Below are 27,077 nucleotides of genomic sequence, written 5' to 3'. Positions count from 1 at the left end.
ATTCATTTCAAAATAGCTCAAATTTTAAATAAACATAGAAAGGTAGAAAATTTCTCCTTACAAGACTTCAGGCAAGCCTGCTAGTGATGTTAATTGCTTACACTAACCTTTCAGATATCATATAAATTTACTCCAGTCCTTTTGGAATACTTGGTCATGCTGGTTTCAGATTTTTCCTGTCAGCTTTGCCAGTTCTGCAAAGTCAATCGTCTTCATCTGCCACTCTTCTTTCCTTGGTACTTGTTTCCATTTTGGGGCTAAAAGAATTCTTGCCTCTGTTCTCAATACTCTCAATACTGTATTCACTTAACAGTGACCACAAATAATGCAGACATCCTCATAGATAATCTGAGGATGAGGGTTGCATTGAGCAGGATGAAGAATGCCATTAATAATGCAGGATAATGAGGCAGGAGGAAAAACACCCATAATTCATGACTGAAGACTGAGGTCATCGTTAATCGATCACAATAGGAGATGTTGCGGAAATGAATTAGGGAACGTAATGGAGCTTTTACCTGCTGGCTGCTTCCATTTACCTGTGTTAATAATATATATATATATTATTAGGAACTGCACAGAGGTCCAGTTCAGATATCCATGGTAACTGCAACATCTACATCAAGCAAATTAAAATGAAAAGGCTTCACCACAGTAGTAAAGCCACGAAGCTCACTGCCTTTCAGCCTAACCTACCTCATGGGGTTGTTGTAGGGATTAAATGAAGAGGGGGGAGAGAGATGTGTGTCACCTTGAACTCCTTCAGAGAAAAAAATGGTGTGATATAAATGCAATGAATAAACAACAACAAAATAAACAATAGGCAAGCCTCTCTAGAAATGCAGAATGTTGACATGCGTTTTGATTTCTTTTTAATTGAAAGTGCATGTTGTCACTTGGAGGGGAGACAATGTTGTATGGGCGATGTGAAGAATTTGGAAACATGGGACATGCCAAATCTCCTTTAAGCTGCTGCGGATACACAGCCTCTGTGACTTACTGGCCAACTCAGGCTGCATCATTTTCATTGATTGGGAAAGTCTTGCATTTCCTCCAAAAGATTGAACGTTTTGAAATAAAGAAAGTGGTCCTACAATGCTCTGGAAGGTGTGGAACAACACTCGTTCGTTTTCCCCCCTTTAAAATTATTTTTTATTGGTTTTTCAATAAATACATCCTTTATGAAATACCTCTCTAACAATTTTCCATTTTTTCCTGCCCCCCTCCCCTAGACTTCCCTCATACTTCCACTTTTACTTTCAATTTATTCATCCTGCGTATTATTTCCCCAGATAATTCCTAATACATTTACATCTATTTTTTTTATTATAAACATTTGTGAATGTTTACTCAAACTCTACCAATGAGTCCAACTCTTTATGTTGTCTCTTCATATATATTGTAAGTGGTTCCCATTCTCTTTTGAAGTCTTTGTTGTCCCTTTCATGTAATTTATCTGTTAATTTTGCTAATTCTGCATATTCCATGAGTTTCTGTTGCCATTGTTCTTTCGTTGGGATTTCTTCTGTCTTCCAAGCTTGTGCTAGTACAATTCTTGCCACTGTTGTTGCATACATAAATAATTTCCAGTTGTCTATTCTTATTTCTTGATCTAAAATACCTAGGAGGAATGCTTCTGGTTTCTTAACCATTATATATCATTTCCCAATAGTTTCTGACCTTTTTGTATTCCCAGGAACCACACTCATTCTAACACAATGCCATCTCATCTCCTGTGAGTGAAACAGAATGAATTCAAAGTGTTGGTGCTGACCTTTAAAGCCCTAAATGGCCTTGGTCCAGTATATCTGAAGGAGCATCTCCACTCCCATTGTTCTGCAGGGACATTGAGGTCCAGTACTGAGGGCCTTCTGGTGGTTTCCTCACTGCGAGAAGCCAAGTTACAGGGAACCAGGCAGAGGGCCTTCTCGGTAGTGGCACCCGCCCTGTGGAATGCCCTCCCACCAGATGTCAAAGAGAACAACAACTACCAGACTTTTAGAAGACATCTGAAGGCAGCCCTGTTTAGGGAAGCTTTTAATGTTTGATGCATTACTGTATTTTAATATTTTGTGGGAAGCTGCCCAGAGTGGCTGGGGAAGCCCAGCCAGATGGGCAGGGTATAAATAATAACTTATTATTATTAAATAGCCAGCATCATCTGATTCCTTACAAAACAAATCAAGCTGAATGCTCCATCAAGAGGTCATCTGGCAATGCCCCCAGCCTCCACGCACCGACAAGTATGACTTTGCCAATCACCAGCAAATGACCCCGACAGACTACCCCCAAGGGAATCTGTTCCTCAGCAGAAGAAAAGGCTGCTCATCCCTGGTGTGGAGGGCAGACTGACCCCGTGGTGTTCACAACTTTTGCGAGTTGATGGCTCCATTTCCTTGCTTTTCAGTGAGTTGGCAAGCTGTTGCCGCAGATGGCACAGGCCATTCCAGACCCCTTGGCACTTATTTTCGCTCTGGTTCTCTGACACAAAGCCATGACGCCACGCAGCGGGATCGATCAGCTTGAATGTCTCCGGGAGCGGTTCCTGGAAGGATCCACCTCAGAACGGGAAAAGTTCAAATGACTGGAAACGGAGCAAAATGAGAAAGTGATTTCCAGGACAAAGGGCTGATTTGTCGCTGTGCTTTGTGCAGCTTGTCTCTTATCTGGCTCTGTCACAAGCAAGAAAGTGTGTGTGTGGCAGAGAGAGAAGTAGGGGGAAGAGGAGGAGGAGGAGAGGCAGCCTAGTCTGTGGGTCACCTTTAGCAGCAGCGGCACAAGTATCACAAGGAGAATAATTCAGTCGTTGCTGTTATCAATAGTGTTTGCTTCTAAGTAGGGATGGGGAAGATGGGCAAGAGATTCAATTCATTTCACCCTACTTAATTCACACTTTCAGGAATGATACACAGACCATAACACAGCCATCCTTCTAAACTCTTCTCTGAATTTTGCAATGCACTTCTCTGGCCAAGTGGTATGGACAGAAATGCACATCCTAGGGTAAATGTGCATTAAAAATGCATATATTAGAGAAAATAACATACAGTAAGCACTTGTATTAGGGAAGCTTGCTTTGCAAAAATGTGTGTATTTGCAAAATAGCATAAAAAGAAGTATATTGGTGCTAAATATGTAGTCTGTGTGAATTTATTGTAGGAGTCCGACATGCCACATTCTCTCATCCCCCAGATCAAAATTGACTTCTGATTTCTTCTATGCTTCTCTGGCACAAATGACAATGAGAACATAACTTAAAATAGATTAAGGTAATTCAATGACAGAATATTATGAAAAATGGGAAGGATTTGCTGTGATAATCAATAACTAGAATACAAAAAAGGGTGGGGTGAGGAGGTCGATGAAATAAGGTAATGACAGTTAAGGATTTGGGAATATTGGATCTGTTTTTAAACTTTTGTGGTTTATTTTTGTTTTTTGATTTTGATGTGTTATGTGTTTTGTTTTTGCTTTTGATTTTTATCAATTTGTATTGTTTGATTGTTGTTTGTTTTTTCCTTGTTTTTTTTTTCTTTTTTCTGTAACCTTAAAATTCTTAATAAATATCATTTTCTTAAAAAAAAGACAATGAGAACATAAGAGCATAATTTGAGCCCATTGGATCAGGCCAATGATCCACCTAGTTCAACATCCTGTTTTCACAGGATGGCCCACTGGATACCTGTGGGAAGCCGCCAAGCTGGATGTGAGCATAGCAGCATTCTGCTCCTCTGTGTTTCCTGACGGTGGAGGTGGAACATCGCTCTTGTGGCCAGCAGCTGCTGATTGCCTTCTCTCCCGTGAATTTGATCAGACTTGAAAGACTCATTATCCCCACATTTATTTGCTAGAGCCATCAATTACCCTGACACTCAGGCATCATTGCACCTGAAAACGTCTCCGAGCCGCACTCCTTTAGTATCCTTCCATTCTATCACCAGGTTCTGCTGACTTCAATCCTATTTCCTGCAGACTGAAGCAATACTTTGGGTCCCCACCCCCATTTTTATATTTTTTGGACATCATTTTGTGAAATCTGCTTTGATCTCTCTCCATCTGCTATTCCCGACAACAGGCAAATAGATTTCTGGTTTTTAAAATAACTTCACTGAGCTGTCGATGGCTGCAGACGGAAGGAGAGGTTTTTTTATGGCCATTCTGAGCCAGAAAGCAGTCTTTCAGGGTGGAAAATGCCGCCTCCATCAGCTTTAGCTATAAGGACTAAAAAATAAGTTGCCCATCGTCTAACGCAAGCAATTTAAAAAGCAGAAGGTGTTGTGGCTGGAAGAAAAAGACATCAGGATCTGCCTTGGTCATCTTTTGATAATATCTTCTTAAAGTCGTGTCTACAATCTGCTAGGAGGAAGAGTTGTCAGTTCTGCACATCTCCACATCAACTTTTCACGAATTTTTTTTAAAAAAATAAAAAGGGTCTTTATGAAAAGTCATCAGCATTTTTAGGGTGGATTTCTTCTAATGCACATTTTTGTGTGTGATTTTTGCCTAACCGAATGTATTTCTGCAAGGCAGGTTTCCCCCATAGGATGCATTTTGGTGCATCATTTCAATAAATCAATGTGTTGTTGTTGTTGTTTAGTCGTGTCCGACTCTTCATGACCCCCTGGACAAGAGCACGCCAGGCACTCCTGTCTTCCACTGCCTCCCGCAGTTGGTCAAACTCATGTTAGTAGCTTTGAGAACACTGTCCAACCATCTCGTCCTCTGTCGTCCCCTTCTCCTTGTGCCCTCAATCTTTCCCAAAATCAGAGTCTTTTCCAGGGAGTCTTCTCTTCTCATGAGGTGTCCAAATTATTGGAGCCTCAGCTTCAGGAGCTGTCCTTCCAGTGAGCGCTCAGGGCTGATTTCCTTCAGAATGGATAGGTTTGATCTTCTTGCAGTCCATGGGACTCTCAAGAGTCTCCTTCAGCACCATAATTCAAAAGCATCAATTCTTCGGCAATCAGCATTCTTTATGGTCCAGCTCTCACTTATGCACCCTTTAACACAGTATCTGCATTTGGGCATCCAAGCGGCATAAAAAATTAATAAATGCTGTAACAGCAACAATAGCAGCAATGTGTTTTCTGCACATGACTTGGCCGGAGAACCTCATTGCAAATCTATATTCAGAAAGTGCAAATTTGGAAGGATGGCTGTTTTTCAGTACACGTATTACATTGGACCATAGCAAGAGGCCTTATGCCGTGTCACCAGACCAGTGGTCCATCTAGGCCAATATTGTCTACACTGGCTGGCAGCAGCTCTCTGGGAAGATTTGTTCCAGAAGGTGTGAATGAAGTAGGCTTGCCTTTAAATGAGAAATGAATCGAATTCCATCCCTTTTAGCGAGACCCTGGCCTCCTACCTAACCTGATTGCCTTCTTTAGCATCTATGCCTCACCTTTGCCAACCCGGGGCCCTCCAGATTTTTTTGGACTACAACTCCCATCAGCCCCTGCCACCACACGCTGATGGGAGTTGTAGTCCAACGTGTCTGGATGGGCACTAGGTTGGCAAAGGCCAGGTTAGACTTTGGTTAGGCAGAAGCTGAGCATCTGACTTTGTTTTATCTGAGCTGCCCTGCTGGTTCTGGGCCCAGCGATAGCAGCCGCCAACTGAATCATTGCTGCCATGTAAGGACAATGCTGTCTATAAACCGAATTGTTCTTTTCGCTGAAATGATGCTTGTTAATATTGACTGATCTTCGCATCCTCCCCCCCCCCCCAATGACAGGTTTCCGAAGGTAGGAAATGTTCCCATCTCCTTATTTGATTTTATTGCAAGATATAAATTTCTCCTTGCCCCCCCCCCATCCTTCCTCTGTTCCCATTGCGGAGGGAGGAGAGAGGGATTGCTTAGCAACCAGATTTAAAATAAAATAAAGAAAATCGATAAACTTCCACAGAAAAGCTACAAGCCAAAATTTGATTTGTGTGCTTATTTATTTAATATTAAAAAGCCCTTTCCTCTTAGTTGCCCTCCCTGACGAGAACTCGGCACAGTGCATTCTTATGAGACTGCATCCGTTTCACAGTACCGAGAACATTTTGATGTAGTGTGTTTTTAATCAGGAGTGGTTTACCATATATTCACACGTGTGAAGCTATGCTGATTTAAACTGACTTGCATTATGGCTGCATTATGATGAAACAGGTATAGCCATTCCAGCAAACATCACCAGGCTTAGGAGCCATTCTAACAGCAGTGGTTTTCTCTGCCCATCAATTGAACCTGGACCATTAGGGTGAGTGTGGCCCCAGCAACATCAGCTCTGCCCTTAGCCAGTCCCCACCTACTTCCCTACTTACAACCAGTCAAGCAGGCTGGCACTGGCTGCCAGCTTCCACCTCCTTAGACCTAGAGGAGATGGGCATCTGTTTATGCTTTGAGATCCTTGCATTGCAGAGGGTTGGACTAGATGACCCTCAGGGTGCCTTCCAACTCTGCAACTCTAAGATTCTAGGAGTTGGCTCTGCCTGTCATTGCTTCTTGCACCACCTAGTGTTGGCCTCCCATCCCACCAAAGGAACCCAGCCGACACCGGGTTGTGATCCCCTTTTGTTCTCCCAAGGAAGTTTGAATTACAGTGGTACCCATAGCTGTCAACTTTCCCCCTTTCTTGCGAGGAATCCTATTTGGAATAAGGGAATTTCCCTTAAAAAAAGGGAAATGTTGACAGCTATAGTGGTACCTCGGGTTACAGACGCTTCAGGTTACAGACGCTTCAGGTCACAGACTCCACTAACCCAGAAATAGTACCTCAGGTTAAGAACTTTGCTTCAGGATGAGAACAGAAATTGTGTGGCGGCAGCAGGAGGCCCCATTAGCTAAAGTGGTACCTCAGGTTAAGAACAGTTTCAGGTTAAGAACGGACCTCCAGAATGAATTAAGTTATTAACCAGAGGTACCACTGTATTGCATAATTCTTCGTGTGTGTGTGTGTGCTAAAAAACCCCACAATTAAACCAGGGCTTAATTATATCCATTTTTTAAAATTAATAATAATAATAATAATAATAATAATAATAATAATATCTTTATTGTCATTGCCCCCTTCGGGGACAACGAAATTACTTGACTGCTCCATAAAAACACTAATTAATCAATACAGTATAATACAGCAAGGGAGATTAGATGACTTTCAAAGTCCGGGCTTCCCATTCAGGGCCGAGATCGCTCTGGAGAAGAAGCTGTTCTTAAGACGGCTCATTCTTGTCTTCATCATCCTGTATCTCCGTCCCGACGGCAAGAGCTCGAAGAGACAGTGACCAGGATGCGATGGATCTTTTACTATGTCCAGTGCCTTCCTATGGCACCTTGTGGCATAAATCTGCTCTAAGGTAGAGAGTGGGCAGCCAACAATGCTCTCTGCTGCCTTAACAACCCTGCACAACCCCATCCTGTCCTGGGTAGTACAGCTTCCGTACCACACACATAAGCCATAAGTGAGCACGCTTTCAATGGCACAGTGATAGAAGGCAAGCAGCAGTTTCTGCGGAAGATGGTTTTTCCTTAGTATTCTCAAAAAGTACAGTCTCTGCTGCGCCTTCTTCACAAGCCCCCTTGTGTTGACACTCCAGGACAGATCCTCTTGTAATTCAATGCCCAAAAATCTGAACGTTGTTACCCTCTCCACACAGACCCCATCAATCAAAAGTGGCTGGACGTTGCTCTTCTGTCTCCTGAAGTCCACCACAAGCTCCTTTGTCTTCCTTGTATTTATGAGCAAGTTGTTAGCTCTGCACCACTCTGTCAGCCGCTCCACCTCATCTCTATAATCCGTTTCACCCTCCCTTTCAGGGATGAGCCCAATCACGGTTGTGTCATCTGCAAATTTGACAACCCTATTACTAGGGTGAGTAGCGACACAATCGTACGTGTAGAGAATATAAAGAAGCGGACTGAGTACACATCCCTGTGGTGTTCCTGTGTTAGTCTTGAGCATATTAGAGGTATAAGGGCCCAACTGAACCCTCTGGGGGCGGTCTGACAAAAAGTCCAATATCCACCCACAAAGTGATAACGGAAGCCCCAGATCTTCCAGTTTAGACATCAGACGTTGTGGTAGAATGGTATTAAATGCCGAGCTCAAATCTAAAAAAAGCAGTCTGGCATAACCCCCCCCCCCCCCGCTGCTCCAAATGTGCAAGAACGGCATGGAGGGCAATCGCCACAGCGTCCTCTGTCGATCTTTTCGTTTTATAAGCAAATTGGAATGTGTCTAGTCCCTCCAGTAGGCAGGCAATGACATAATTTCGTACCAGCTTTTCAAAGCACTTCATGATTATAGGTGTGAGTGCTACTGGACGAAAATCATTCAGATCTTCCGGGTTAGATTTTTTTGCTATTGGAACGATAATAGAGGACTTTAGGCAGGATGGAACAATAGCCTGGGCTAGGGATCGATTTAAAATCCCAGTGAAAACTCCTGCTAGTTGATCTGCACAGTCTCTCAATACCCTTCCAGCTACCCCATCTGGCCCTGTGGCCTTCCTTGGGTTGATTCCCTTCAACACCTTCCTCATCTCTTCTTTTTCCACAGAGACTACTGCATTCCTTTGTACTGATGATGGTAATGGTGGTGATGATGGCAAAGCCTTCACAGGGAGTGGTGGTGGTGTTGGTAAAGCCTCAGCAGGTGTTGCTGCAGATGTTACTTCAAAACGGGCAAAAAAGGCATTCAAATCCTCTGCGAGGGATGCCCCTCCCTCGTCTGCCAGGGAGTCCTTGGATTTATACCCTGTTAATTCTTGTACACCTTGCCACACCTGCCTGGTGTTGTTACTTTGTAGATGATTCTCCAGCCACTGTCTATACGCCTCCTTTGCTACACGGATACCTCTCTTTAGATCGGCTCTAGCTAAGCTGTACAGCGACTTATTTCCACTTCTGAAAGCAGTATTTCTTGCCTTTAGCAACCCCTGGACCTCCCTTGTCATCCAGGGCTTCCTGTTTGGGTAGATCTTTATCCGGCGCCTCCGTGTTACATTGTCAGTGCAGAACCTAATATAGTCCAACACTTGCTCAATATGAGTCTCTACATCCTGTTGGGCGAATACCTCCCAATCGGTGTCATGAAAACAGTCTTGTAGTTGTTGGGATGCTTCAGCTGGCCATATTGTAATATCCCTCTTTATAGCTGGAATCCGTTTCCTCAGTGGAATATATTCAGGAGTCAGGAGCAGGGACACATGATCAGATTGGCCTAGATGTGCCAATGGTTCGGCCTTATAGGCCTGTTTGACATTTGTATACAGCCTGTCCAGAGTCTTTTCTCCCCTGGTTGCACACTTTATGTGTTGATAGAATTTAGATAGGACCACTTTCAAATCTGCCTGGTTGAAATCCCCGCATACAAGAAATGCAGCCTCGGGGTACTTGCCTTGTTGCCTGCTAATGGCATCATGCAGAAGACCCATTGCCTCATTGATGTTCGCATCAGGTGCAATGTATACTATAGTTATCAGTACTGCTGTAAATTCTCGGGGGATATATATAGGTCTGCATTTAAGCGTCATAAATTCCACAGTTGGAGAGCAATAGCTAGCTATCACAGCGTGGTTTGTGCACCAGCTGTTATTCACGTATGCACACAAACCTCCCCCCCTTAAAAAAAGCATACAGTGGTACCTCGGGTTACAGATGCTTCAGGTTACAAACGCCTCAGGTTACAGACTCTGCTAACCCAGAAATGGTACCTCACGTTAAAAACTTTGCTTCAGGATGAGAACAGAAATCGCACAGTGGCGGAGCGGCGGCAGTTGGAGGCCCCATTAGCTATAGTGGTACCTCAGGTTAAGAACAGTTTCAGGTTAAGAACGGACCTCCAGAACAAATTAAGTTCTTAACCCAAGGTACCACTGTACTAGAATAATAGACTGGGAAGGGACCCAAGGGTCATCTAGTCCCACCCCCTGCGATGCCCGCATCCCAGCTCAAGTCACCACGCAGCAGCCTTGCCGGAAGAGAAAGACACGAAGAAAACTAGTCTGAGCAACCTTAAGCCTAAAACTCCTTGCTATATCGGGGACCCCCATCTCTCTCTCTCTCTCTCTCTCAGGGTCAGGGTGTAGGAAGGCGCCGCGGCCGCGAGGGGTCGCCGTCGGGCAACGCTCTGTCCTTGCGGGAGGTGGGGTGGAGCGCGGGGTGGGGTGGGGGGGGGAAGAGTTGGATTAATTTTCTCTTTTCCCTCCCTTATTAAAGGCAGAATGCTGTCTCCGGCTGGAGGAATGCGGAACCTTCCCCCGTGCAAAGCAGACGGGCTGCTACTGCTTGCAGGAGTGATGCTGAAAGGGCAGGAGGGACGGGGAGGGACGCCGCGCTCCCCTCGCCCCCACCCCTAAGGGCTGCTGCCAGCAGCGCAGGGGGGGGGGTCCTACATGAAGCAGCCCCCTCCCCGAAATCGACAACCCTGCCCTCTCCTCCCCCTCCTTCCTTCCCTCCCTCCCGCCACCCCCCCACCCCGGCTTGTAAGCCTCTCCCTCGCTGGCAGCTGAGCTCTATGAAGATCGCTTAGGGCAGAGTGGGCGCTGCTTCTCTCCCCCCCCCACAACACCTGCCCCCCACCCGCAACGAGCGCCCCCATGGCGAAGGAGAAATATAAGAAGGCTCTGCTGGAACTGCTCCGGAGGGAGGGCAACGACGTGTGTGCGGACTGCGATGCGCCCGGTAAGGCGGAAAGGTGGGGTGGGGGCGCGTGGTGGTGATGGGGGGGTCCTTTCTTGGGCTGAGCTGCGAGGTGGGGGACGAGGGAGGGACACCCCGGAGGGAGGTGGTTTTTTTGGGGGGCACGCACCTGCTCCTCGCAGGAGTCCAGCGCCTACCCCTCCCGCACCCCAACTTTCCTTTAACCGCCCCCCCTCCAGCCTCCCAATCAAATTGCTCCCGGGGCTAAGGGTGGGGCGCTAAATGGGTCTCCCTCCCGGACACTGTTCCTCAGCCTTATCTTGGAGGGTGGTAGATGACTGGGTGAAGCTCCTTCCTATCTTTCTTAACCCCCCCCCCTGCCGCCGCCACCCTCCGGTTTCCCCATCCTCTTTCTCCTCCTCTTCTCGGTCTCTGCTAGGCTGTTGCAAGATTCAGGAAAGAGGAACCGGTAGCTGGTGGAAGGGAAGAGCGTCCTCGCTGCGCTGAGAAAGGGGGGGGGGATGGATATCTGTAAGCTGAGTATATGGAACCCCCCCCCCCAAAAAAAAAAACTTCCAGAGAGGAAACTCAAGTCATCCCATTGTTCATTCTTAGAGAAAGTGTGTGCTCTGTCCAAGGCTAGCCCTACTCCGAGTAGACCTATTGAGATGAATGGCTCCAATTTGCTGCTTTAATTCATGACCCTGAGCCAGTTACAGCATTTGAAACACAATATGAAAAGCAGTTTGACTTACTATTGCAGAAATAAGGTTAGCCATGCCCTTTTCATTTCAGTGAGTAGGATTTGCACTGGAGATATAGATGATAGATATAGCTTAGGTGTGAGTGTGATCCAATGCCAACTTAAATGACAAAGGGAATCGAAGCATTGGGTGGAGAGATGATCTCTGAAATATGCTGGGAGTCCTACATAACAATCTCTTTCTCTCTGGTTTTGTTGGGAGTCAATAGCCACCTTCATTGGGGTGGGAGGTGCAGTCTGTTTTCCCACCTAAAGAGGGTGTTTGGTGTCAACTAAGGATGCCAACTTATCCAGGGTATCCTGCGCCTGTCATTGATCTGAATATGCTGAAATTGGCAGGATAGACATCTCACAGCACAGAAAGGATGCCCTTATTGGCTGTGGAGGACTGACAGCAAAGTCTGCATGGAAGCTGCAGGAGTGTGTGTGTGTATGTGTGTGTGTGTGTGTGTGTGTGTGTGTGTGTGTTTTGGTGGCAACTTTACAGCTTGTGGAAGAGGTCAGGCACCCCCCCCCCCAACATACTATGAGAAGAGGCAGGGAGATGTCTCTCTTGACTCAGGCGACCCCTCCCCATCCTCTCGCTTTCTCCCTGGCTTGAGTTGGAAGTGTTGATGTCATACCAAATGCTACTTTGGGACTCAAGCTGTACGTCTGCTGTGAACTGCAGTGCAGGCTGCAATTCCTAAAAGAAGCAGGAGGCAAGCATGCCTGTTTAAACCGGCAACGACAAGGCAGGAGCTGATAGGCTGGAGGGGTGGAAAGTTGCACCAAAGACAGGAGGGGGGCACAGAAATGGACCCAAGTAAACCTAATAAGCTTATTTTATATCTTCCAGTCTGTGGAGCCTGGTTGATGGGAATGCAAGGGACACTGCCCCAGCAACCTCAGACTGACCTTAGGGTGTGTTTGATTAACACCTTAGAGTGTAGTGAAGTTGCTGGTTCCCTCTGCCCCTTGGTTGTTCAAATCAGCATGGCTTTGTTAGTGTTAGCTAAAGTGGTACCTCAGGTTAAGAATAGTTTCAGGTTAAGAATGGACCACCGGAACGCATTAAGTTCCTAACCAGAGGTACCACTGTACCTTATTTTACAAGGTGTATTATACTGTGTATAAACTGCATTATACTGATTTACTGTAAATTTTGTTCCATTTAATCCCTGCAAGATGGCCACAAATATAGCTTGGCTTATACAGCGGCCAATAAATAAATAAATACAGTGGTACCTCGGGTTACAGATGCTTCAGGTTACAGACTCCGTTAACCCAGAAATAGTACCTCAGGTTAAGAACTTTGCTTCAGGATGAGAACAGAAATCGCGCGGCAGCAGCGAGAGACCCCATTAGCTAAAGTGGTACCTCAGGTTAAGAAGATTTTCAGGTTAAGAACGGACCTCCAGAACAAATTAAGTTCTTAACCTGAGGTACCACTGTATGTTTGCATACAAACTAGGGGGACGTAGATGGGCAGGGATGACTTCACCCTACACAGAAGTGCTCATGCCTTGGCAGGAAACAAATCAAGGCTTCCCAATCATTGTAAAGCTTGTTTGAGAAATGACACATCCAACAGTAGTCACAGAATCATGGAGCTGGAAGGGAGCCCAGGGCCATCTAGTCCAACCCCCTGCAATGCAGGAATCGTGGCCATCCAGTCTCTCTTTACATACCTCCAACAAAAGATAGTCCACCTCCTTTGCTAATCTTTTATTGCAAGGATCCATAGGCCCTTTTGGAGAACTGTTGTGTGTCAGCATGGATTGAAACCTGGTGCTTGAAACTCAGTGAGTGCACAATCAACAGGAGGGTGCACACAGGGGCAGATTAGGCCCGTCAACTTGGAAGGGGAGCCCGTCCAGGAGAAGGAAAACTGGTCCTAAACCTCCACTGCCTTGCATTCATTCATGAGAAAGGCTTGGGGAGTAAACCCTGAGGAACAATCTGTACCCGCTATCTTTCAGGACACCTTTGGGAGAAGAAAAGGCCAAATACTAATACTAATACTAATACTAATAATAATTTATTATTTGTACCCCGCCCATCTAGCTGGGTTTCCCCAGCCACTCTTGGCGGCTTCCAACAAAGATTAAAAATACATTAAAATGTCACACATTAAAAACTTCCCTGAATAGGGCTGCCTTCAGATGTCTTCTAAATGTCAGGTAGTTGTTTATAATAATAATAAAAATGATAATAATTTATTATTCATACCCCGCCCATCTGACTGGGTCTCCCCAGCCACTCTGAGTGGCTTCCAACCAAATATTAAAAATAATACAGCGTCAGACATTAAAAGCTTCCCTACACAGGGTGTCTTTTAAAAGTAAAATAGTTGTTTATCTCTTTGACATCTGATGGGAGGGCACTCTACAGGGCGGGTGCCACTACCGAGAAGGCCCTCTGCCTGGTTCCCTGTAGCTTTGCTTCTCGCAGTGAGGGAACCGTCAGAAGGCCCTTGATGCTGGACCTCAGCGTCCGGGCAGAACGATGGGGGTGGAGACGCTCCTTCAGCTATACTGGACTGAGGCCATTTAGGGCTTTAAAGGTCAACACTAACACTTTGAATTGTGCTCGGAAATGTACTGGGAGCCAATGTAGGAGCAAACCCTACACAAATTTGGAGTGGAGTCTCTAAGACATCTTGTACACCTCCTTCTGGCAACTCCTGCAGCTAAGCTGGTGCCCAGCATATTGCCCTGCTTTCCTTTGGACCATACCTGCGAGGCTGAGAGGGGTGGTCTTGACATCTGGGCAGCCCAGGACCTCCAGACGCTCTGCCCAGGTCTGTGCTCCAAGGAGGTCACTTCAGTACTGCCAACACTGCAAAAATAGCATGGGAGGCAGCAGAGAACACAGCCTTAGCCAGTCCTCAGCTGTCTGCCTTCCTACTTAACCCCAGTCCAGGGGGTGACACTGGTTTTCAGCTTCCTCCTCCTTAGTCTCAGTGTTGCGGGCACAGAACTCAGCAGAGAGGAGGTGGATGGGGACCGAACTGCAGTTAGATTGCTCTGCCTGTCCTCCTTGTTGTCCTCCCTGCCTTCTGCCCTCTTGGCACCAGCCTCCACTGGGTTAAATCCCTGGCATCTCCATATACGGCTCCATATACCTTTGACTGAAACCCAGGAGAGCCCTTGCAAGCCAGCATAGAAAATAGATGGGTCTGACTCAGTAGAAGGCAGTTTTCAGTGCCCGCTCTGACTGGCAGTGGCACCTGCAGGGTTTCAGGCAGAGATGGGAACTTTCCAGCTCAACTGCCTCGCCCATTTAGCTGGAAGTCTGGGGAACTGAACCTAGGAGCCCTTTTTTACTGGTCCTTCACTGTGTGGCTGCTCCCGTCTTTTCATTGCCATGCCCTGCCTAGGAGAAGGCCTCCTGCCCTTCCAACTTTCCTGCCAGGCACTCCTTCACCAGCAAAGATAATAAACACACAACACTGCTCTGCGACTGTTGGCAGAGACCTCCAAGAGGCACACGGCACGCTGAACTTTGCTCCACAACTTGAATGTGTACCTGTGTTTTTTTAAAAATAAAGGCAAACAAGAACCCATCTGCTCCTGACTGCATTGCTGGGTTGCCTTTTTTAAATAAGAAAAAATCTGCAACTCACTGATTTTAAAACAACACAATTTATTAAAAAATTGTGGATTATATACTCTGATGAACAGTAGAACAACACAAATTTGTTTCTTTAGAGCAGGGAGTAGGGGATGCTTTGAGTCTGGGGGCCACTTTTTGTTCTGGGCAACCTCCTGAGGGCCACCTCTCAGTGGTGGGCGGGGCCAGAGCAAAAGTGGGCGGAGCAACCAAATTAATTGTATAGGCTAGTTCCTACACATACACAATGCACCTGGCTTTTTCCTCCATCCGGGCAAACAAGAGTCATTCTCAGAGTTCAAGGACACATTCCAGGCAGGCAAAAGTCCTGGAGGAAGGTGTGAAGCAAGGCTGGTGAGAGGCATGGCCTTGGGAGGGTCCCAAGAACCTGGTAAGGATGCCTGGAGGGCCACATTTGACCCTAGAGCCTGAGGCTCCCCCATTCCAGTCAAGGAAAAGGACTGATGTTCTGTGTTCAGAAGGTTCTTTGCTCCCTGGCATCTCCAGGGAGAGCTGCAAAACTCGTCCTTCTCGAAAACCTGCCAGTCTGTGTAGATAGCACGGACCTAGACGGGCCAATGCGCTGACTTTTTATAAGGCAATCTGTCCATCCTTAGATGGACTGACTGTTCGACAGTGGAATTTATCCTTAGCTGTTCGATAGTGGAATTTGCTGCCAAGGAGTGTGGTGGAGTCTCCTTCTTTGGAGGTCTTTAAGCAGAGGCTTGACAACCATATGTCAGGAGTGCTCTGATGGTGTTTCCTGCTTGGCAGGGGGTTGGACTCGATGGCCCTTGTGGTCTCTCCCAACTCTATGATTCTATGATTCTAGAGAAAAGGCAGGACAAAAACATGGCCAGCCCTATCATTAGGCAGAGTGAGGTAACGTCCTCAGGCACCACATGCATGAGGAAGAGCAGGGAGCTACAAACACCTAACTCATACAACACGTGCCACCAGGGGGAATGTGGACTCCTCCGCCTTTGCTTCTGATTGGGGGCGTTTTGTGATTTAGATGACTGAACAATCTCATGTTTGGCACAATCCCACTAAATATGACTTTATTTGGCAATGTTCGTGATCATTTGGCATGTTTGCTGCAAATATGAACGTTGTATTCCGCTGTGGGATATATTTTACGCCACGCATTCTTTTTGAAGAAGATGATGATTTTATTCTTCCTGCTTTTACGGCTGTTTTTTTCTTTAAAAAAATACTTTTAGCTTGATGTTTTGTTTGTTTGAATAAATTGGGGCAACCCAGCAGTGGTGTAATGTGGTTTGCCGGCGCCCGGGGAAGCTCGGCTGAATGACATGGCCCTTGTGGGCAAATACCCCTGAGGAGGATGCAGCAGCCATGTGCCCTTTGACCCCAGCCTTGCAAAGTGAGGCCGATTCTGGGTTTGCATCCTTCCCACACTGCCCTACCAGCCCTGCACCGCTTTGCGAGGCTGGGAGCTGATCTGAATGATTTACCTGGGGAGATGGAGAGTGTTGTGTTCATCCTGGACTGCTTAGAGGAAAGGTGTAATGAAAATGAAAAAGCAATTGAGAATACATATGTGTGTGAACCAGATCTCTGGGACCACTCTCAGCTGTGGATCCCTGACATTGACATGTTGCCTTCTCAGCTGGGCAATTGTAGACTTCTCTAGATATCCCTAGATGATAGGACCTGTGTGATGTAGTGGCAAAGGTCCCAGGAGACCAGGGTTCAAATCCTGACTCAGTTTTGAAACTCAGTGGGTGACCTTAGGCCAGTCACACTGTTTCTCTGCCTAGCCTACCTCACAGGGTCGTTGTGAGCGTAAAATGGGGTTTGAGAGAACTGTGTGTGCCGCTTTGAATTTCTAGGAGGAAAAGCAGGATATGAATGTAGCAGTCATGCTTGGCACACTCCCAAACGTGGTCAGGCTCATTCTGTGGCATTTGCAGCCCTGCTGCCCATTCTGCTGAGTGGGATCCTGGGCTTCTGCTTTTGATGGCATTGCTGGTCTGCTCCGATGAGCCCTGGCAAATACATCCAGCCACTTCCCCTGAATTCTTGCATTGCAGCTCTATGAGCCTGCTGCCTCCCTCTGCTTCTGCCAGCTGATGCTTCCATGTAACCTTATTAACCTGACACGAATGACATCTTGCTGGGCCCGGCTTGAATCTGACTGCAGTGATGACCTTGTTGAGCTTTGCCTTGCCTTTCCTGATCAAGAACTTGTGTAATTCCCAAGTCACTCACTGTGAGAGAACTGGTTGCATGCCATGAAAATGTGATGTGGCTGTAGGCTTAGAAGGCTCTCTTGAGCCCCAAAGGCCTGCCAACAGAGAGGCCTGTCTGCTGTGTCTCTGTGACTACCTGCTCCAGCCCTGCCTCCTTCCAGCTATGTAGCTGTTCCTGGAGGACAGGCTCCTTCTGTTGCATCTCTGTAGTGGGTGATTGGCTTGCTCTGAATGTGGAGGTGCAGCAGAATGGGTGCTCCTGCTTGTTTTGCATCCTGTAGTAACCTTGGGGAAGCATCACAGAACAACTAAGAAAACACAACATTGTGTGGATGGCCTCAAATGCACTATTATTGTATCAGTAACGTTTGCAGAATACACACATGTCTGCACCCCATGTTTAACGCTCTATTGCACCATGTTAACTGTGATGGAATATTCTGGACAGTGGTGTACTGTGAGGTGGTTGCCCCAGGCACAAAATTGTTAGGGGTGCAAAATTTCAGCACCTGATGCTGCCTCAATACAGCTGCATGCTTCTGTTGAAAATAGCTTCTCCAAGTGAACCAGGAAGTCACCTCTCCAGACAATGGAACGACTCTTCTTTTCTTATCTCTGCAGCTGTGATCTCCTGGGTGGCGCAGATGCCATTAGGGAGTTGAATGCACATGTGTACTCCTTCTGTTTCCCTCCCTCCCATCCCACATCTGCCTGGCCGCCCGGGCACCGGCAACCCATGCTACACCACTGATCCTGGGAACTGTAGGTTGCTGAGGGTGTTGACCTCACAGAGCTGCAGTTCCCAGCCCCCTAAACAAAGTACAGTTCCCAGGATTCTCCATGACTGTAAAAGCAATATCATAGTGCTTTATGTGGGTGTTGTGGGTGTGGCCATATATCTACAAAAAGCAAACGAACGAAACCCACCCGTCCAGAGGGGCCCTAAATAGTAAATGCCTTCTCTGATGTAGTTGCTTATGTAGCCAAAAGGACACCACATGTGCGCACACACACACACGCACGTGCACGCGCGCGCACACACACACACACACACACGAGGGGTGGGGGAATACCAGCAGCCTCGGTGGAAGCCCAAGAAGTACCAAAAAGGGGACTCCAAAAACAGCCCAGTGAAAACTGCACGTGCTCCGTGGAGATGGAATGCTAGCTGGCAGATCTGCTAGGAAAGAAATGGAAAAACTGGGGAGGGGTGAAACGGAGTACTCTGCCAAAGGGCATGGAGGGTGGCTGGCTGGAATCCCGGACAAGAGCACACTCCACACCACAATAGTAGTAGTAGTAGTTGACATTAGAGTAAGGTAAAGGTAAAGGGACCCCTGACCATTAGGTCCAGTCATGGCCAACTCTGGGGTTGCGGCGCTCGTCTCACTTTATTGGCCGAGGGAGCCGGCGTACAGCTTCCGGGTCATGTGGTCAGCATGACTAAGCTGCTTCTGGCAAACCAGAGCAGCGCATGGAAACACCGTTTACCTTCCCGCTGGAGCGGTACCTATTTATCTACTTGCACTTTGACGTGCTTTCGAACTGCTAGGTTGGCAGGAGCAGGGACCAAGCAACGGAAGCTCACCCCATCGCGGGGATTTGAACCACCGACCTTCTGATTGGCAAGTCCTAGGCTCTGTGGTTTAACCCACAGCGCCACCCACGTCTCTTGACATTAGGGTAGAATGGGATATTAGAGCAGATCTCTCCTGCTGTGTTTTGCCTCCCATTCTCACAATGCATTTCTCTCTCCCGCACCACCCCTTACAATGACTCTGGTATAATAACACTTTATTATTTTTATTTTAAAACAAATTTTCCATTAGTCATTCCCCTGTCAGTTACCACTGTGGGGCTTTCCCCACTTTCCCTTTTTCTGCTGTTCTCTTGCTTATCAATACATTCCTAGAAAATTTAATGCGTCTGAGATTCTGCATGGCTTTTAATGCCTTTGTCCACACAGCAGCCTCTCCCCAACCTGGTGCCTTTCCAGCTGTTTTGAACTTTTTGGGAATTGTACCCAAAACATCTGGAAGGGGACAGGCTGGGGGAGGCTGCTGGAGAGGCTCGGCAGCAGATGATGCTCTGAAATCCATGGGCACTCCCCGTGATTTCAGATCACTTTGGCTTCATTCCTTTATTACTTCTGTGGCTTGAGAAAAGCAAAGACCCAACAAAAAACGAGCCATCACATTTGTAACCTTTTCAAGAGTCAGAAACAGCAGAACTAGAAACCCCTTGGTGGGAAGGGAAAGGAAACAAGTTGGATCCTAAGTCCTTTATCATAAACTCCAGGCTTGAGCAAAATGCAAAATGCCCTCTCATGTTGATTGGTCCCCTGAGGCTTACCTAGTGAGTAGCAGCAATAGCACTCCATGGGTAACTCCATGATTGAGAACCCAGTGGGGTCATGCACTGGCTTAAAGTGGGATACAGTGGTACCTTGGTTCCAGAACGGCTTGGTTCCCAAATGGTTTAGTTGTCGAACAAATGTTCCAGTAAGTGTTCCGGTTTGCGAACATTTTTCGGAAGCCAAACATCCAATGTGGCTTCCACAGATTCCAGTTGAGTGCAGGAAGCTCCTGCAGCCAATCGGAGGCCGTGCCTTGGTTTTCAAATGGTTTCAGGAGTCGAATGGACTCCTGGAACAGATTAAGTTTGAGAACCAAGGTACCACTGTATCGCTTTTGCAGCACTCTGAAATTCCAGTCCAAAACAGGGATTCGAGATCCGCGAAATCAAAGTTTGTGTATGCACGATGCATTTAAAGAACATCATGCCCCGCCCCAAGAATCCTGAGAACTGTAGTTTGTTAAGGGTGTGGGAATTGTAGCTCTGAGGGGTAAACTCCAGTTCCCAAGATTCTTGGGGGGGGGGGGGGACTATGTGCTTTAAATGTATGCTGTGTATACAGCAAAAATGGCACTTGTCCAGTCAGATATTTGTAAGCTCCGAAGTTGGAATTCTTTTCAGTGGTGGGAACTAACCTGGTTCAGATGCCTGTTCTTCTGAGTTAATTACCTCTGTTGGTGATTCCTCTTGCATTGGCTTATTAGTGTTTTTCTAGGGATAATAATGTTTTGCGGCGTATTAATTATCTTCTGTGTTCTGAAACTGCTTGAATTCTGCCAGGGGAGGTGGTGGCTCCCATTAACCGGGAGCTTCAAGAGCTGAGTGTCTCCTTTTCATAAACAGTCATTGGAAAATTGGGGTCCTGAACTTGAAAATGTTTTAGGCACATAGCTACATGATCATGTTGGCATGGTGATCTTGAGGTGGAATAAGTGCCATTAAGCTGATTAACCACGTGTAGAAGTGACAAGGACCAGCAATTTCCACGCACACTCTTGACAACCTGGAAATGCAATAGGATGGCCTTTTTGAAAGGTCTATTTTGTATACGGGATGCGGGTGGCACTGTGGGTTAAACCACAGAGCCCAGGACTTGTCGATCAGAAGGTGGGCAGTTTGAATCCCCGCGCCGGGGTGAGCTCCCGTTGCTTGGTCCCTGTTCCTGCCAACCTAGCCGTTCGATAGCATGTCAAAGTGCAAGTAGATAAATAGGTACCACTCCGGCGGGAAGGTAAACGGCATTTCCGTGTGCTGCTCTGGTTCACCAAAAGCAGTTTAGTCATGCTGGCCACATGACCCAGAAGCTGTACTCCGGCTCCCTTGGCCAATAAAGCGAGATGAGTGCCGCAACCCCAGAGTCGGTCACAACTGGACCTAATGGTCAGGGGTCCCTTTACCTTTACCTTATTTTGTATAGAAAGATTTTACTTAAAACTCTCTATGTGCTGGCACACAACCAAATTCCTTAGCAGTTTCTGTCAGCTGGGGCCTTTTTCCAGAGCAAGACAGTGGCTAACAGTGCAATTATATCTTTCTTTACTTGGAAGTAAGTCCCATTGAGTTGGCAGCCCATGCAGATATTTAAGAACAGGTGCAATATGGCTCCGACTAACAGCTCCATTTAAAAGCCAAGTCACTGTATCTTGCACTAGTTCATAGGCATCAGCTCCTATGGGCTGAGGTGTGGGTTTGTTTGTGTTTTAAATTCTTCTTATTTCCTTTATATCTTCCAGATCCAGACTGGGCATCTCATACTTTAGGAGTGTTCATCTGCTTAAATTGTTCGGGAATCCACCGCAACATCCCACATGTCAGCAAAGTGAAATCTGTCCGTTTAGATGAATGGGACAATGTGCAAGTTGAGGTATGTACAAAGGAAAGGATGTTGTGTCTTTTGGGGGGTGGGGTGGGGACAGACCAGGACTTGTTACAAAATGGACTGAAATGCTTTCTTTTCAGAAATCCAGCCACTTGGTTTCATTCCACCTCCTACCTGATTCTCCATTGGTTTGCACATTACAGTGGTACCTCGGGTTACATACGCTTTGGGTTACAGACTCCGCTAACCCAGAAATAGTACCTCGGGTTAAGAACTTTGCTTCAGGATAAGAACAGAAATCGTACTCCGGCAGCACAGCGGCAGCAGGAGGCCCCATTAGCTAAAGTGGTGCTTCAGGTTAAGAACAGTTTCAGGTTAAGTACAGACCTCCGGAACGAATTAAGTACTTAACCCGAGGTACCACTGTATTGCTAAAACAGCACACGCAAGAATCTTGGTTTAATCATGCTTATAATCACATCAAAGCTGCTTTATTTAGAGGCAGGGGAGTGATTATCTTATCTACCCACTTTTCTGTTTAAGTTTTCGAGGCCCTATCCCATGCTGCTTTTAAGTAAATATAAAATGTCACGAGATCTGACCATAGATCTCCCACAACCCTAGGCAAGGAGGGATCTGTCCCTTTAGGTACTCTCAGTTTTATTTTCTCTTGGGTTGCCATACACCCAGATTTTCCCGGACATTACTTTTACCGTGTGTGTGTTTTTCAAGAAAAAAAAGCTTAACAACTCTGGGAACTTTAAAAAAAAAAAAATCTCAATTTTTTGGTGTCCGAATTATCACTTCTTGAATTATGGCAGCCCTAGTTTCTCATTTTCCCATTCTTAAATTCAGTTCTCTACACTTTGCAGCACTTTGAAGATTTTCTTCTTCTTAATTTAGCATGAGAATTCATCGGCATTTTAATGTGCGTTTCTCCTAATAGATACACTTTTTGTATGCAGTTTTGACTGATGTGCACATTTGTGCAAACAGTTTCCCCCAATACAATGGATTTTTGTTTGTTATTTTCATTAACATAGTCATTTTAATGTAATATGTACGTTTTTATAAGCTTTGGGTGGAGATCTGCATCGCAAAATTCAGATGAGTGCGAATTTTGAGCTGTACTGTTTCCGAAAGTGCAGATTCCATAAATTTGGCTTTCATATAACTACATAACAACAGCAGCTGAAAAAACAGTGAGGGTTATGCCATTGCAAACACAATATTCCAATAGTCTTCTCATCAAAACACTGAAAATCCATATATCGCCCTTGGAGGTAATTCATATAAACTCCAAGAATCAGCGAATAGATTCCACTTTAACAACAACATCTCTGTAACTGTCATTATATTCTCTAAATCTGATTTAATAACTTAATTTAGCTGTTACTATATAATCTCTTATTTTGTTGTACCATTCTTTAATTGCTGAAATTAAAGCCCTCCTCTAATTATTTGCATATAAGGTATTGGCAATTTCTAGCATATAGATTCAACTTTATACGCAAACTGAATCAAATGTCTCCATGGTTTGGCTGTGGGTAATCCTGAATTCTCATATACAGTGCTACCTCAGGTTACAGATGCTTCAGGTTACAGACGCTTCAGGTTACAGACTCCACTAACCCAGAAATAATACCTCGGGTTAAGAACTTTGCTTCAGGATGAGAACAGAAATCGTGCAGCGGCAATGCAGTGGCAGTGGGAGGCCCCATTAGCTAAAGTGGTGCCTCAGGTTAAGAACAGTTTCAGGTTAAGAACGGACCTCCAGAATGAATTAAGTTCTTAACCCCTGAGGTACCACTGTAAATTGTGTGTAAAAAGCTGCAAAAGTCATTGTACAAGGAAGCTTGTATGGTGTTTTATATCCCTAATGTCCCCCTCCCTTTTACTTACATACTTAAGTATATGTAAACCACTTTATAAAATAAACTGCATCTGTGTTCATTCAGATCAAGAATTACAACAACCTATCTTGTTGTGAGGAGGGCTTTTTGTTCAAAAGAACACACTTGGCAGTAAAAAAACCTTTGTTGATTCCCTGGAAATAGATCTCAGTTGACCTTCTGCCCATCTTTGACATAGCAGCCCTTAAAAGTGAGCGAGGAATGATTCAAATACACTCAGTTGAACAGGACAAGGGCAATTTTGGTTCCCCCAGATTTTTGTTGCACTACAACTCCCATCATCCTCAGCCCCACTGGTTAGGGATGGTGGGAGTTGTAGTCCGCTAACATCTGGAGGGCCAAAGCTGCTCCAGCCCTGATAAGGAACAAGGGCAGGGAACCTGCAGCCCTCCATGTTGGGCTGGGGAGGTAGATTCCATCATCACCTGTATGGTCCGAGGCTTCCCATCCCTGCTATAGAATTAAAGAAATCGGATGGCAAATTTTCATCTCTCTCTTAAACCAAACTTTTCTCTTGCAGCTGATGGCTTCTAGCGGAAACAGCATGTCGAAAGCAAAATACGAATCGAAAATCCCACCATTTTATTACAAGCCAACATTTTCGGACTGCCTGTAAGTACCCCCCCAAATATAATTTTGCAGCGGTGGGAAAAGCCGTGCGTGCAGCTGCACCATCTGCAATTTGTATTTTGCTTGTTTCTGCTGAATTTTTAATCCCTTGGTGGGGCTTGACTTAATAAAAATGCCCTGACAATCTCTGGCCTCTGCAGATGCTTTGGGGAGCTCAGCACAGCAGTGCCTCTTCAGCAAATAACTTCTCTTATGCCTGGATGTTTCAGGAGAAAGCAATGGCTTTGTTTTCCTTTCCTTATTTCGGACTGTCTTGGGTTATGAAAATGCCAGCTGTGAGCAAGTTTAAAAAGAAAACAAAGCACTGGTTGTTGTTGTTTTTTTAAAAAATCACCACTTTGAGTTACAGTGGTACCTCGGGTTACATACGCTTCAGGTTACAGACTCCGCTAACCCAGAAATAGTACCTCGGGTTAAGAACTTTGCTTCAGGATGAGAACAGAAATCGCGGCGTGGCAGCAGCAGGAGGCCCCATTAGCTAAAGTGGTGCTTCAGGTTAAGAACAGTGTCAGGTTAAGAACAGACCTCCAGAACGAATTAAGTACTTAACCCGAGGTACCACTGTATTTATTTAGAAAGATATATCCCACTTCATAAAATAATCTAAAAGACCCAGTTCATACATAACACCAAGCCACACTTTGCAATGAGCCCCATGGAGATGTCTTGGCAGGGCTGGTCAAAACGGCAGGAGGAATAGAATGGAACTGCAGAACTGAATCCTGGGAAGGGACCCAGTGGACAGAGAGGAGCTGATTTAGATATTGGGGAGGACTCTTTTGCCTTTGACTACTCCTATTATTAAAAATAATAATTTATCTATACCTTGCCCATCTGGCTGGGTTTCCCTAGCCACTCTAGGCGGCTCCCAGTAAAATATTAAAAACACAATAACACATCAAACATTAAAAACTTCCCTAAACAGTGCTGCCTTCAGATGTCTTCTAAAAGTCAGATAGTTGTTTATTTCTTTGACATCTGATGGGAGGGTGTTCCACAGGGCAGGTGCCACTACCGAGAAGGCCCTCTGCCTGGTTCCCAGTAGCTTCGCTTCTTGCAGTGAGGGAACCGCCAGAAGGCCTGAGTGTCCGGGCTGAACAATGGGGGTGGAGACGCTCCTTCAGGTATACTGGGCCGAGGCCGTTTAGGACTTTAAAGGTCAGCACCAGCACTTTGAATTGTGCTCAGAAACATACTGGGAACCAATGTAGGTCTTTCAGGACCGGTGTTATGTGGTCTCGGCCGCCACTCCCGGTCACCAGTCTAGCTGCTGCATTTTGGATTAGTTGCAGTTTCCAGGTCACCTTTGAAGGTAGCCCCATGTAGAGCGCATTGCAGTAGTTCAAGCGGGAGATAACCAGAGCATGCACCACTCTGGCAAGACAGTCTGCGGACAGGTAGGGTCGCAGCCTGCGTACCAGATGGAGCTGGTAGACAGCTGCCCTGGACACAGAATTAACCTGCGCCTCCATGGACAGCTGTGAGTCCAAAATGACTCCCAGGCTGTGCACCTGGTCCTTCAGGGGCACAGTTACCCCATTCAGGACCAGGGAGTCCTCTGCCCCCACCCGCCCCCTGTCCCCCCCAAAACAGTACTTCTGTCTTGTCAGGACTCAACCTCAATCTGTTAGCTGCCATCCATCCTCCAACCACCTCCTTAGCAATACACCTGTCTAGTTGCCTGGCCTGAGTAAGAATTCATGCAGGAGAGTAAGCAAGGGTTTGCTTCTGAGCTTGCCCATGTCATTCATTCCTGCAGGGCCATAGTTTGCCACCTCTCGGTTTCAACGGGACTTTCTCAAGCCTCTCTGGTTCTCTGTTTTCCCTCTCTTTGCACAACCCTGTCAGTCTCTGAGTGGAAAACGCAGCAAAAATTCCTTTCCCGCTTTTGGATTGAACCCAGCGAGCTATTTGTAGCTTCTTGGAAGCCTCCGGACATAACATTATTTATGTTCCTTTCTTAACCCCCCCCCATCCCCACTTAGCTTCTCCCGGGATAGAAAGGAGAGGGAGAGGAATGGACTGATACCCAGCTGAAGCTGCTTGCGTCTTGAGCTTTGAGTCAACAGGCACCTCTGTTGAGGTCTAGTGGCTTGTAGGGCCAATTTGGTTAGCAGCATAAATGTGGGGCTTGCTGTCGATCCTGGTGATGTAGTGATTGACACAGGTAGGAAGGCTCTGGCCCCTGGGGTCTCCCTTCCAGCCCCCAGCCTTGCCTCCTCAGCACTTGCCGCTATTTTTAAAAAATGCTTTAAGAAAATTTTAAAAAGCTGATAATGGTGCCGAAGGATGGAGAAGGGGAGAGAGGAGCTATTCTGCCTTGGTCAGACCGCATCTGGAATGCTGTGTCCAGTTCTGGGCACCACAATTTAAGAAGGATATTGACAAGCTGGAACATGCATGGAGGAGGGCAACCTTATGAGGAATGGTTGAAGGAGCTGGGTATGTTTGGCCTGGAAAATAGATGGAGAGGAGATATGATTGCCATCTTCAAATAGCCTAAGGCAGGGGTCAGCAAACCGTTTCAGCAGGGGGCCGGTCCACTGTCCCTCAGACCTTGGGGGGGGCGTACTATATTTTTTGGGGGAAATGAACAAATTCCTATGCCCCACAAGCAGTGGCGTAGCGTGGGGGATGCAGGGGGTGCCGGCCGCACCGGCCGCAACATCTGGGGGGGGGCGCTCGCACTCGCAGCTCTCTGCCCCTACGGGTTAGGGGGTGCAAATTACTTGCCTTGCCCCGGGTGCTGACAACCCACGCTACGCCACTGCCCACAAATAACCCAGAGATGCATTTTAAATAAAAGCACACATTCTACTCATGTAAAAACATGCTGATTCCTGGACTGTCCGCGGGCCGGATTTAGAAGGCAATTGGGCCCGGCCCCCGGGCCTTAGTTTGCCTACCCATGGCCTAAAGGCTGCCACATGGAAGATGGAGCAAGGCTGTTGCTCTGGAGGGTAGGACTCGAACCAATGGCTTCAAGCTACAAGGAAGGAGAATCCAACTGAACACCAGGAAGAACTTTCTGGCAATAAGAGCTGTTTGATAGTGGAACGGACTCCCTCAGGAGGTGTTGGACTTTCCTTCATTGGAGGTTTTTAAAGCAGAGGTTGGATGGATGCTTTAGTTGAGATTCCTGCATTGCAGGGGGTTGGACTAG

General features: G+C 46.5%; 1 protein-coding gene across 1 annotated transcript in view; it reads left to right on the top strand.

The window, feature by feature from the left end:
• The first annotated feature begins 10,156 nt into the window (after nucleotides 1-10,156).
• Nucleotides 10,157-27,077, top strand: part of ADAP1 (ArfGAP with dual PH domains 1) — a 69,193-nt gene continuing 52,272 nt past the window's right edge. Inside the window, exons 1-3 of the mRNA XM_080981193.1 lie at nucleotides 10,157-10,669; nucleotides 21,286-21,416; nucleotides 23,805-23,896. Of these exons, the coding sequence (XP_080837319.1) occupies nucleotides 10,585-10,669; nucleotides 21,286-21,416; nucleotides 23,805-23,896 (308 nt within the window). The 5' untranslated portion in view covers nucleotides 10,157-10,584. The remainder of the gene's footprint in view (nucleotides 10,670-21,285; nucleotides 21,417-23,804; nucleotides 23,897-27,077) is intronic.

Source organism: Podarcis pityusensis (assembly GCF_964106645.2).
Source record: "Podarcis pityusensis genome assembly, chromosome: 14".
Lineage (NCBI taxonomy): Eukaryota > Metazoa > Chordata > Lepidosauria > Squamata > Lacertidae > Podarcis > Podarcis pityusensis.
Note: the sequence above shows the minus strand (reverse complement) of the source record. Positions and strands in the feature narration are given on the sequence as shown.